Source organism: Lipotes vexillifer, unplaced genomic scaffold (genome assembly GCF_000442215.2).
Source record: "Lipotes vexillifer unplaced genomic scaffold, Lipotes_vexillifer_v1.1 scaffold250, whole genome shotgun sequence".
Taxonomy (NCBI): domain Eukaryota; kingdom Metazoa; phylum Chordata; class Mammalia; order Artiodactyla; family Lipotidae; genus Lipotes; species Lipotes vexillifer.
In genome coordinates, this window is record NW_006785198.1 from 954,202 (window position 1) to 966,672 (window position 12,471).

Here is a 12,471-nt window from a genome sequence, read left to right on the forward strand (position 1 = left end):
GCAGGAGACAGGTGGTAGTAGCCTTCAAAGTATTTCGAAGATATCACAAACCATTTTTTGTTTGACTATCAAAACCTGATGTTCATTGTAAAAAAAACAAGAATAATTACTGACTAGAGAGGTAAACAAAATTTAAGCAGTATGCTGCTCTGTAAACTGCAGGCACAATCAGCCTCTTTCTGTGCGTGTTGGGGTGCAACAGGGAGAAGCACAAGAGACAAAACAAGAAAAGGTGTTGAAAAAGTACAGCTCCAAACATACAACTGTAAAATTTTTTTACTTTTCATTTCACAGGAAATAATTATTTATTAAAATAAAACTTTCTAAACTTTAAGTATAGAAATAAAAAGCATTGCTAAAAATATTTTCTTGGCATTTAAAATCAGTTATTACAGTCTTATACACTTGCTCTTTATAAAATATTTTCAGAAAATAGACTGTAAAAGTACAGCGTTATTTGAGTTACTTATTTTAATATACAATTGTAAAAGTTTCTGTTTAAATAATTAGCTTTAAAGTCTGCCTAATCTCTGGCCTCCCTACATGCTGCGTGGAAAAAAAAAAAATACAGGAAAAACAGAGGACCTTAAAAAAGTAACTGGACCAAAAGTTGGATTGGAAACTGAAGGCCTCACTTCCACCCAGACAACGTAAACTTGACTTGATGGAATCACATATCTGAAAAGAGGTTTCAAAAATTCAAATGTCCTACCTCTCAGCTTCAGGAAGCTACTGCATCTATTTTTATTTAACATAAGCAAAAAAGACCCACAGAGATTAAATGACTTGCCCAACATCACACAGCCAATGACGGATGAGAAACCAGAATCCAAGTCTCTTGAACCTTTATACAAAACTCCACTAACTTATGCAATTTCTATCACTTCCATGTTAAATTCAAGGTAGATTATTTCAAGTTTGCATCTACATTCTTATAAAGAAATCATATTTCAGATTTTGTGGTATTTATCCTCAATATTTTTTAATGAATGTTATAAATTCTGATAGCACTAAAGCAAAATACTTCAGAACATAATGATGCTTAGACTTAGTTTGTATTGCAAAAAATTAGTATAAATAATTACTTATACCTCAGATTAATATCCTCAGTGATACACTGTTTCTCATTGTCATAGTCTACATGTATAAATGAAAATGATAAGGTCTACTAACTAGTTAACATTTACATATCTTGTTACAAATAACACCAGGTTTTTTGTTTGTTCTAATGAACTGCTTTTACCTTCTTTAAAAGGAAAAGAGAATGAGATGTGCTTTTATTAGTAGGACCTCTCCTTATCCTCCATGCTATCCCAAAGGTAAGACATGGATAAGCTTATGCTTTCCAAAGAGTGGAACTGAGGGAGAACAGGGAATAAGGGCAGGGAGTTAATTTTAGGAGTGAAACAGGGTTATAATATTCACTGTCGAACTTTCTACCAAAAGAATGTCAAAACATTCAGAAACATTCCTTAAATGAATTAGGCTTAGCCTATGTTATCAGCTCTGGCTTTTCCTAGGAATGTCATTGTAAAGCAATCTTCATCTCTAGGTATAAGACCATGCAGCTCTGCATCACAACATAAATTATGGAACCATCTAGCACGCTTTCAATCACTGACAACATAGGTTAAGGCATAAATTACATCCTAAACAGTAATGGAATAAAAATAAAGAATCGGAATGAGAAAAAGTCTAAATTGGATTTTTTTTAACTTACCTTGAACCCCTTCCCCCAAGACTTACTATAAATAAATTTAATTATTCCTCAAATAGACAGATAAGGGGGCAGTAGAGAAACACAGTAAAATAATACCTGACAGCCTCTCTTTTCAATTTCCATAATACATTTCTGAATCAGGAGTGGTACCATCAAGCCTATATTTTCTTTCTCTACAACTTTTCGAATATCAACACCAAATATTACTGGTTCTCGATTTATATCTAGTCCATGAAGTGAATTCTCCCACTGTTCCAAAAGAGTCACTTTCACATAAATAAGACCTCTAGGTTCAAGTTTGACAGCCAACTGATGTGTCTTTGTCACTCTGAATAAGGTGGGAAGAACAACAGTTCCATGACAACACACTCGATTTTTTCTTGGAGTGGGTTCCCAACTGAATACTACTAATTTCAAATGCTGTGCATTTTCAATTTCTATGTTGAAAGTGTGATCCATGTCTAAAAACGTTGTCCGACATGTGAGCAAAGCTGTTCTGGCTTTGTTTACTGAATCTACCTGAATTGCACAAAAGACATCTTTTGAATCTATCCGAGGTGGTTTTAAATCCTCAGCACCATAGAAATGCACACTCATGAGCCCAGATATGTACTGAGAACACTTAGGTTGATCAGAAAAGCTATAATGTCTAAAAGCATCAATGTCTATTTCATTCTTGCTACAACTATTTGGAATTATTTCTTTTCCTTTTGCAAATTTGTTTTCACATCCATGTTTGCTAGATTTAGCTATAAGTTCAGGAGAATCTCCATCACTGAGGTAACCACTTTTGCAGGAATACTTAGAACTCACAGAGGTTTTCTTCTGGTAGCTGTGCTGAGAAGACACACTAGTATCAAGATGGTACCGGCTTATAACATTCCTCTTAGCAGCTGTGGTTGTGTTCCCAGAAGGTAGAATAACAGCATGATGAATTTCTTGCCAGTTACATTTAGACAAGGAAGGAGTATTATCCGGACTGTTTCCATAATTCAAGTTTCCTTTAACACTCAGTTTCCGGCTAAATTCTGGCAACCTTTTCATTCTCATGGAAAGTTTCCTCACAGTTCGTGGAGATTTTATTTTATCCGGGAAAGACCAATGAATTGAGCTGCCTTTTTTCACAGGGCTAGGGCTTGGAGAAGATGGTCCTGTAACTCCCAAATCAGGCTTATTTGTAGCAGCTACTATCCCAGGACCTTGAAAATAAAAGACATTATAAGGTGAAATGTTTTGATTCCTACTTTTATTTTTACTTTATAAAACACCAACTTAACAAGCTCTCACATGGACACAAATTCTTCCCTGTCTCAGCTTAAGGGTGAGATTTAGTCAAAAGTTTAGATGAATCTCCATTACCATGTTCAAGCAGAATATCAAGATCTACAAATGGCTTCCGGTGGAAAGAAATATCTCCCTCTCCATCTGCCCTTCTATTCTGACGCTTTGGAGGAAAGGTAATATGGTTCCTTTTAAATCTTTCCCACTGCAATATACTTCAGTGAGCATGTGTTTATAACTGTAAACAGTGAATATCAGAGAAAACTAGGAAAGCTTCCTATTTTAATATGTTCATTTTAACATATTAAAACATTAATTTCAACATGTTTCCTATTTTAATATGTTTATTTATAAATTCTACCTAATATAAGAATGATTCCTCTATATTTACAATACTCTAAAAACTAAATTTCATCACATAGCATTGCTGGTTAAAAAAAAAAGTTAAAAACCAAACAAGTGTATAATTTTGACAACTAAGAGCCAACTTAATTGGCTCTAAAATTCTATTAGAACGGGCTTCCCTGGTGGCACAGTGGTTGAGAGTTCGTCTGCCGATGCAGGGGATATGGGTTCGTGCCCTGGTCCAGGAAGATCCCACATGCCCCGGAGCGGCTGGGTCCGTGAGCCATGGCCGCTGAGCCTGCGTGTCCGGAGCCTGTGCTCCGCCACGGGAGAGGCCACAACAGTGAGAGGCCCGCGTACCGCAAAAAAAAATTGTATTAGAACATGTCACCAAAGATTATATAGAATGAACTCTAGTTAATCAAGAATAACTGAATAATGAATATCATAAACCTAACTGAATAATTTTTTAAATGTATAGACATTTTCTTTCTTATATTATCTGTATGCAATAATTCCATAGAACTTCAAAAGCTAAATTAGGGCGTTGCTTTGCAATTTTAATATATTAAATGACAGTACAGAGATAAAATATGTTTTCTTATAATTTTCAATTTTCATAAAGAGTAAAGTGTTAAAATTCTTTCAAATTCTTCTCCACACAAAAATAGTTTTATTTTTTCCTAAATGTCAAAATTACTCAGGTTTACAATAAAACGTTTCTTAAAAATTCAAAAAAGGGGCTTCCCTGGTGGCGCAGTGGTTGAGAGTCCTCCTGCCAATGCAGGGGATGCGGGTTCATGCCCCGGTGTGGGAAGATCCCACATGCCGCGGAGCGGCTGGGCCCGTGAGCCATGGCCGCTGAGCCTGCGCGTCCGGAGCCTGTGCTCTGCAACGGGAGAGGCCACAGCAGTGAGAGGCCCGCGTACAGCGCAAAAAAAAAAAAAAAATTCAAAAAACTACAAATAAAGTAAATAATAGCCCACATTGCCAAGAGATTAACCACTGTAAAACCGCACTGCCAGGAGATTAACCATGGTAAATATTGTGGTGAAAATAATGTTAAAAGTAGTTTCTATTGTTATTATTAAATTATTAATATTTAGTTATTATTAAAAATAATACCAGCCAACATTTACTGAGCTAGACAAAGTGTGAAAAATTAATTTAATAATTAGTATGAGCAGACCTCATTTAACTCTCATAATAACCTTAAGAGTTAAGATACCATTACCACCCCATTCTCCAGGTAAGGAACCTCATGCATGAGCTAATTTGTCTAAGATCACAAAGCTGGTAAGTGGAAGAATCAGGACTCAAACCTAAACACAGGCTTTCAGAATCTATGCTCTAAAATACTACGCTTTCAGTCTCTCCATCCTTTTAAACAATTTTCTGTCCATACATATACATCAAACTGATTTTCAGATACCTTTTCTCAACTATTATTAAGAAGTTAAAGTATTCCATTTAACCTTAAACTTTCAATCCCCCCCCAAAAAAAGAATGTAAAGACTAATCAATTTCATTTAAAAATCTGAACCTGTTCCTAGTAACATTTCAAATTAATAGAACAAAGTGAAAATAACTTCTAAAACTCTGTTGGTATTATCCCAATTATTTAAATTAATTGTTCATACTTTATTTAATAATTCCTTATAAAGATCCTTAATGACCCTAATATCAGAGGTTACTCTATGTAATACTACATTTGACAATTAAAATGAGAAAAAAGTGCTTATTCATTTCAAAAATCAGTAGATTAAATGACCTTTCTTTAAAGTATTAATATAGTATTCTCCCTCCACCCTTCAATGTGTCCTATTGACAAAGTAGTTTCTTTGTAGAGAAAGGACTATTTTAAGTATGCCTGCTGGGCTTTTCTGGTAAGCAACTAATAAGAAATGGAGTGTTTGATAAACTAGACAAAGCGTTCCCTTGTACTGTAAATTGTAGTACAATTCTACTGGTTTCCTGGTCTAAAACATTCTATAGTAGTCAGAGTCCTACTGTAGTCTACAATCTATTTTGTCATGGCCTAAAAAAGCTACCCAGTATATGAAATTGCTCTAAGCTTTATTAAATCAATAAAGAGTTAATCTAACATACTGACTTTTTTACATATTATGCATTAAATATCTCCTATTGAAGTCCTTACCTAATTATTAAAATGAAATACTGTATTTGTTAGCAATCTCTACAGCAGACAAGACTGAATTTATTTTTTTTAAATGCTTTGTTTTTATAAAATCCAAGAGCTGAAATATGACCAATTTGAACAATCACTTAAAATTAAACCAAAATTATACTAACCAAATCACAGATTAGCTACAGCTTGTAAGGGGAAAACATAAAATGAAAATCTTTAAATATAAATTTATGAACCAGGCTTGAATCAATTGAAACTGGCACACTCCTTCAACATCTAGAGCAGTAACTGGCACATACCAGAAACTCAGTGTTTATTGAATAAATGAATTAACCAATTGTTAATTGTCTATAAATTGGTAAACCTTTCAGGAAATACAATATAGAAATTACCTATAATAGTTACCAGCTAAAAAGACCAAGTAAAGATACTAGTAATGGATCCTAATGAAGCAAAATAGATCATGATAAAGATCACTGCAACAGTAGTGGAGTCTATTAACACCCAACATTAAGGAACCAGTCAAACAGATTAGGGCACATCAACTCAATTAAATACTTTAAAAATAGGGAAACAATCATAAGATTAATCTACATGTAACAATACAAAATATAGATAGCAAGTAAAATTAGCAAAAACCAAAAATAGTCCACTATGTCAGCAACTAGGTAAAAGATACATATACAACCAGAAGTTAAAAGGGAAAAAACAAGTCACAATTGTGTTAGGATGATCATAAAATTGTCATTCATATTAAACATACTTAAACTTTCTTATTTCTTAAACAAAAAATTATTTTGAAATTCAACCATTCTCTTTGCCTATTTCTCAACAGATTTCTGCCAATGTTGCTAAAGAAAACATACCACTTTAGGTAAATGACCTTTCTGATCAAACTAAAGCAAAAAGATGACATATAAACGAACTGTCCAAATACTTCCTTTGGTCAACTTAGGAACGTGCTTGTTGTAATAATATACTTAAGAGAAGAATAACAGTAAGAAAGGAGACATAATTGGCAGCCCTACTGTACTTTCAAATTTGGGTGGTTTTTTGTTTTTTTTTTTGTAATGTCTGTCAGTCTTTACAGATTCACAATTTGCCACAAACATAAAATAATAAAGTTTAAAGACAGTACTTAAAGTGTATATCACTTTACAGACACTGGCTCTCTAATGTTGCTCTTATACTTATGCCCTCTTGCCTTTTCTGCACCATTCCAGACCCATCACTATCTGTCTGCCCTACTCCTGCAAGCCTTCCTCATCACTCCATCCTGATCACAACCTCTGTTCCAAACTATTATTTTATAGGCTATTTATCCCTCTTCCCAACCATATTACAAAAGAAACACACATCCGCTCTGGAAAATCAGACTACAATTAGAAATGCACACACACAGTTTTAATCCCAACACAGGGGGTAAGGATGGGTCAAGCATTAACAGTTCCAGGACAGCTTTTCATTGTTTCTTTCAAAATTGACATCATACAGCTCACACTGTTTTTTAACTCACTTTTTTTCTTATCAATATAATATTTACTCCTTCTCCTCATATCCCTGAGAAAAGGATCCAAATGCAAGTAGATTACTTATAAAGTACAAAAAGATCAGCAAGAAAGTGAGAAAATTCAGGAGAAAATTCAAGGTGAATTATCAAGCCTGCTACCACTATGGGCACCTGGAGCTTAACTTCATGAGAAAACTCTGGGAAACAATATAGAATTATCCCACCCAAGTGTGGAGGGAGCTGGGGTAGGCCTATACCAACTCCTGTCAGTCACTAGTTGAGGGGCACTCCCAGGATGTCCTGCAGGAGACTCCCTAACACTTCGGAAGGAGTCCTCAAGTAGAGATGCAGATACCGATTTTTGGAAGTAGGCCGCCTCCATTTAAATAAGTAATAAAACCTAAGGGATATGGACAAGTACTAACAGCATCTGCTATACCCCACATCTTTGACTACTCTGTATCATTTGAAATTTTATAAATTAAAATGACTCGATATTATATAGAACTGCTTTCTATTCAACATTTAATAATTGCAACTAAAAGTGTTTTCCTAGGTAATGCGTCTGGGACTAAATTTAAAAAGAAGCACACCAGAAATCAAGGCAATCAAGGAAAAATAACACCATTAGGTTGAACTATATGAAATGCCAGGTTTTGGTTTTTGTTTTTTTTTCCAGACCAAAAACTGTTAAATATTGGCAGTTTCATATGGTTCAACCTAATACATATCAAACTTCAATTATTTCCTTTCTGGGTTCCATACCTATTGTAGCACCTATTTGCAAGATCTTTACTTCTACCTCTCCTTTCTTTTTCTCTTCTTCCTTTCCTTTGTTTCTGAGGAAATGTAGGCACAAAAGTGAAAACTAATGACTGCTAGTATACTGAATATACAATTTTTCATTTGTGGCCAGACCAGGTGTGAATGAATGAATGAATAAATAAATGAATGAAGCAAAACAAGACATACATGAAGAATATATCTCTTCCAGTCCCTGTGACTCCATTCTTTCAACTAAGAGAAAAGTAATTACTGCCTCAAAGGATAGACATACTAAAACCACACCACACACACTAAAAGTTGGTGTAGGACTACCCCAGCTCCTTCACCCCTTACAAAACCAAGTCTGTAATAGGAAAAATTAAACCACCATGTATATAAAAATGTTTATAAACCTTTTTCAGTTTTATTTTCACGAAAATACACTCACTTTGTAAGGAAAAGTACATAGCTACAATAGACATCTATATTTAGTTTTAGATACTGCCAAAGAATTGAAAAATGGAAAAGGCAGATATATGATCATCTTTACCTGCAAAAGGAGATTTCAACGTGGGACTCTCCTCTACTATTATACCTTCTTGTGTCTTGTGTCCATGCCTTTGCTTGTACTGCTCCACAAACTCTGTGGAATAGATGGAATCTATAGGACTTATTTCATTTGACTGTGTGGTCTGAACATCACCTGTGTGTTCAGAAGAGCACAGCAAGTCTTCGGTGTGCTGCTCTTCTTTCATTAGGTCACTACCAGATAATACTCTCAAACCGACATCAGGGAACTTCAGAACAGCAGAGTCTGCCTCCCCAAATCTCAAGGCATTTGAAATACCAAAGTCATCATCCTCAGGAATGGGATTGTACCATATTTCTCCTTCATCATCTGCATCATTTTCCTCATTAAAGTCTAATGAACAGTCTCTTGATAATGAAGAATTTGTAGCAGTACACACCATATACGTACAATATTCTTCAGATGATCTGAGGAAAGGTCGTGACAGCTGCAGTTTAGGTAGAGAAACGGGTGAGATGGATAAATGACTTATATCTTGGCATTTCTTATTTTTGTCTTCCAAATTAAAAGATCTCAGAGTACTCTGATATAGCCAATTGCGTTTCTTTGACACAGTGATGCTATTAAGTGGCTTATGACCCATGAAGCCAATATTATCCTTCAGATCTTCAAGTTCTCTTCTCTTCATTGAAGACTCATAGACATTTTCAAATAAGTCTGTTTCAAAGAAAAAAGAAGGCAGAATATAATGCCTGGCATACCAAGAAAGGCATGTCACTTAAGACCAGCTATTAAAATAGTATTTTTAGGGGCTTCCCTGGTGGCACAGTGGTTAAGAATCCACCTGCCAATGCAGGGGATGTGGGTTCGACCCCTGGTACGGGAAGATCCCACATGCCATGGAGCAACTCAGCCCATGCACCACAACTACTGAGCCTGTGCTCTAGAGCCCGCGAGCCACAACTACTGAGCCCGCGTGCCACATCGATTGAAGCCCACGCGCCTAGAGCCCATGCTCTGCAACAAGAGAAGCCATGACAATGAGAAGCACCCGTACCGCAACGAAGGGTAGTCCCCCTCACCGCAACTAGAGAGAGCCCGCTTGCACCAACGAAAACCCAATGCAGCCAAAAATAAAAATAAATAAAATTATTAAAAAATACATATATACTATTTTTAAAAAGATAAAAAGAAAGAAAAGTAATATTAATCACATTCAGAGATAAAAATTGAACAAGAAAAATTTTGGATTTTCCACCTAAACATGATTTCTATTATTTAGATATCAGACTGCTAGTATAGGTGTCATAAGAATTTTAAGAAAAAGGATAAACAAACTCTGAGACTGCCTTTATAAATATCATAGGGCTAGGGCTTCCCTGGTGGCGCAGTGGTTGAGAGTCCGCCTGCCGATGCAGGGGACACGGGTTCGTGCCCCGGTCCGGGAGGATCCCACGTGCCGCGAAGCGGCTGGGCCTGCGAGCCATGGCCGCTGAGCCTGCACGTCCGGAGCCTGTGCTCCGCAACAGGAGAGGCCACAACAGTGAGAGGCCCGCGTACTGCAAAAAAAAAATAAATAAATAAAATAAAATAAATAAATAAATATCATAGGGCTAAAAAAGCTTTACCCTAAGCAAAACATGCTTTATAAAAAGCTTGTATAGAATGCTTTATACACAGTATGCCTTTAATTAATATTTGAGTAATTTTAAACTCACTGCTACAAGGACTTTGGAAAACACAAGTAAGATTACTACCTCTTCATACAAAGATTAACCTTGAATAAATCTTTCAAAACAATTGTGCCTTACTTATTACTGAATGTCTTACTGATTATTAAAATTTCAAAATAACATCTGTTTCCTAACCATATAGTGCAGTAGCAACTTATGCAGAGTTTAAGTTCTAAATATCTAGGGCAAAAATAAAAATAAAAGTCCCTAAGGAGGCCCTTGATTAGGACCAGGTATCCTGTCTCACAACAAGCACAACACAGCTATATTATTGACAGGCACAAACTTAAGCAGCAAGAATACAAGAATTAACAAAATAGCCCCTGCTCTTACGGAATTAATAGCCCAGTGGAGGATGTCAAATACTTAGATATGTGTATGTATTAATACAATGTGATAAGACTCTAACAATGTATATGTAATATTAATTCCATATAAAGGGGAAAATTTTTTTGCACTTCCGAAGAGTTACATAAAGCCGGCTTCCCGGCTTCAATGACAGTCAATAAGCTAAATAAATATATATCATAAACTAACTCACTACACATAGATAATTAAAACAAAACCACATTTCTAATTTTAAGATCATGTCAGGTTTGTAAATTATGGTCTATGCTACTTTGAGTGTGTATTTGGTTGATTCATTTTAGTATTACAGCAAGTAAAATATAATAGTCCAGTAACAGAGAGTGATAAAAACACATTAAACTCTGAGGAGCTTAATAACAACCAAAAAATTAGGTTCATGCATACTAAAGGTTTTCAGGAATCTCCCTTCTACTGAAAAAAATCATTTAAAAATGTAAGTTTGGGGGCTTCCCTGGTGGCGCAGTGGTTGAGAGTCCGCCTGCCGATGCAGGGAACACAGGTTCGGGCCCCGGTCCGGGAGGATCCCACGTGCCGTGGAGCGGCTGGGCCCATGAGCCATGGCCGCTGAGCCTGCGCGTCCGGAGCCTGTGCTCCGCATTGGGAGAGGCCCGCGTACCGCCAAAAAAAAAAAAAAAAAAAAGTTAATTTGTCCTTTTTATAACCCTAAATACCTAATCAAGCAGATTAATTTTAAAACAAAACAAAACCTTAAACACAAACTGAGTTTCAAGTTCAATAGTTCCAGAGGCAGAAATAGAGGAATAGACTAAGAATCAGAAGGGAAGGAATCTCTCATGAATGTCTACTATGCCAGATATTTATTTACTCAAGAAATATTTATTGAGTGCCTATTATGTGGCAGGAACAAGAGATAAAGCAGTAAGAAAGCCCTTAACCTCCTTTAACCTCCACAACAGTTCTGAGACAGGTAGGATTATTTCCATGAGCCTCAAACATATGTGGAATATGGCCAAGGTGCTAGCCATAGAATTCAAATTTAAGCCTGTCTAACCTTAAAATCCTTGCTCTCACCTGTCTCCCCTACACCATGCTACCCACTAAAAGTAGGGAAGTAGGTGTCCCTCTTGAGCATTATGATAATATCCACCAAGTTAACTTTATAGGGTGGCTCCTGGAATTAAGTAAAATAATGTTTGAAATACTTAGAAAACTACTCAGAAAAGTCAAGTAACTTGCCTGAAATCACCTTTTGGTAAATGGAAGAGGCAGCACTCAAAACAAACTCTTCTGACTCCAAAGTTTGTAGGAGTACACCTGGGCTACTAACTAAAGGATACCCACCTCCACTCTCCAGGATTTAACATGCAAACATGTAACAGATAGTCAGTAAATATCTTGAATTGATTTGATTTAATTTAACTAATGAAACCTGAAGATTCCAAAGCCTTTCTATGGTTCTGTCTTCTTTACACTTAAAATTAAGAACTGTCCTGGACATATATCCAGAAATGGCAAAACCTCTAATTCAAAAAGACACCTGCACCCCAATGTTCACAGCAGCATTATTTACAATAGCCAAGATATGAAAGCAACCTAAGTGTCCATTGACAGACGAATGGATAAAGAAGATGTGGTGTGTGTGTGTGTGTGTGTGTGTATGTATACACACACACAATGGAATATTACTTAGCCATAAAAAAGAATGAAATAATGTCATTTGCAGCAACATGGATGGACTATAGACTAGATTATTATACTAAGTGAAGTAAGTCTGACAAAGACAAATATCATACGATATCACTTTTATGTGGAATCTAAAAAAAGAAACAAATGAACTTATTTCCAAAACAGAAACAGACTCACAGACATAGAAAACAAGCTTATGGTTACCAAAGGGGAAAGGGGGGGGATAAATTAGGAGTTTGCAATTAACAGACATCCATGACTATGTATAAAATAGACAAACAAGGACCTACGGTATAACACAGGGAACTATACTTAATATTTTGTAATTACCTATAAGGGAAAAGAATGAAAAAAGAATATATATATATATATATATATATATATATATAACTGAATCTCTGTGCTGTATACCTGAAACTAACA

General features: G+C 35.8%; 1 protein-coding gene across 1 annotated transcript in view; it reads right to left on the minus strand.

Annotated features, from left to right (window-relative positions):
- Nucleotides 1-12,471, minus strand: part of SYDE2 (synapse defective Rho GTPase homolog 2) — a 36,754-nt gene that overhangs the window by 16,852 nt on the left and 7,431 nt on the right. The window contains 2 exon segments of the mRNA XM_007457232.1: nucleotides 1,817-2,919; nucleotides 8,321-9,016. Of these exon segments, the coding sequence (XP_007457294.1) occupies nucleotides 1,817-2,919; nucleotides 8,321-9,016 (1,799 nt within the window).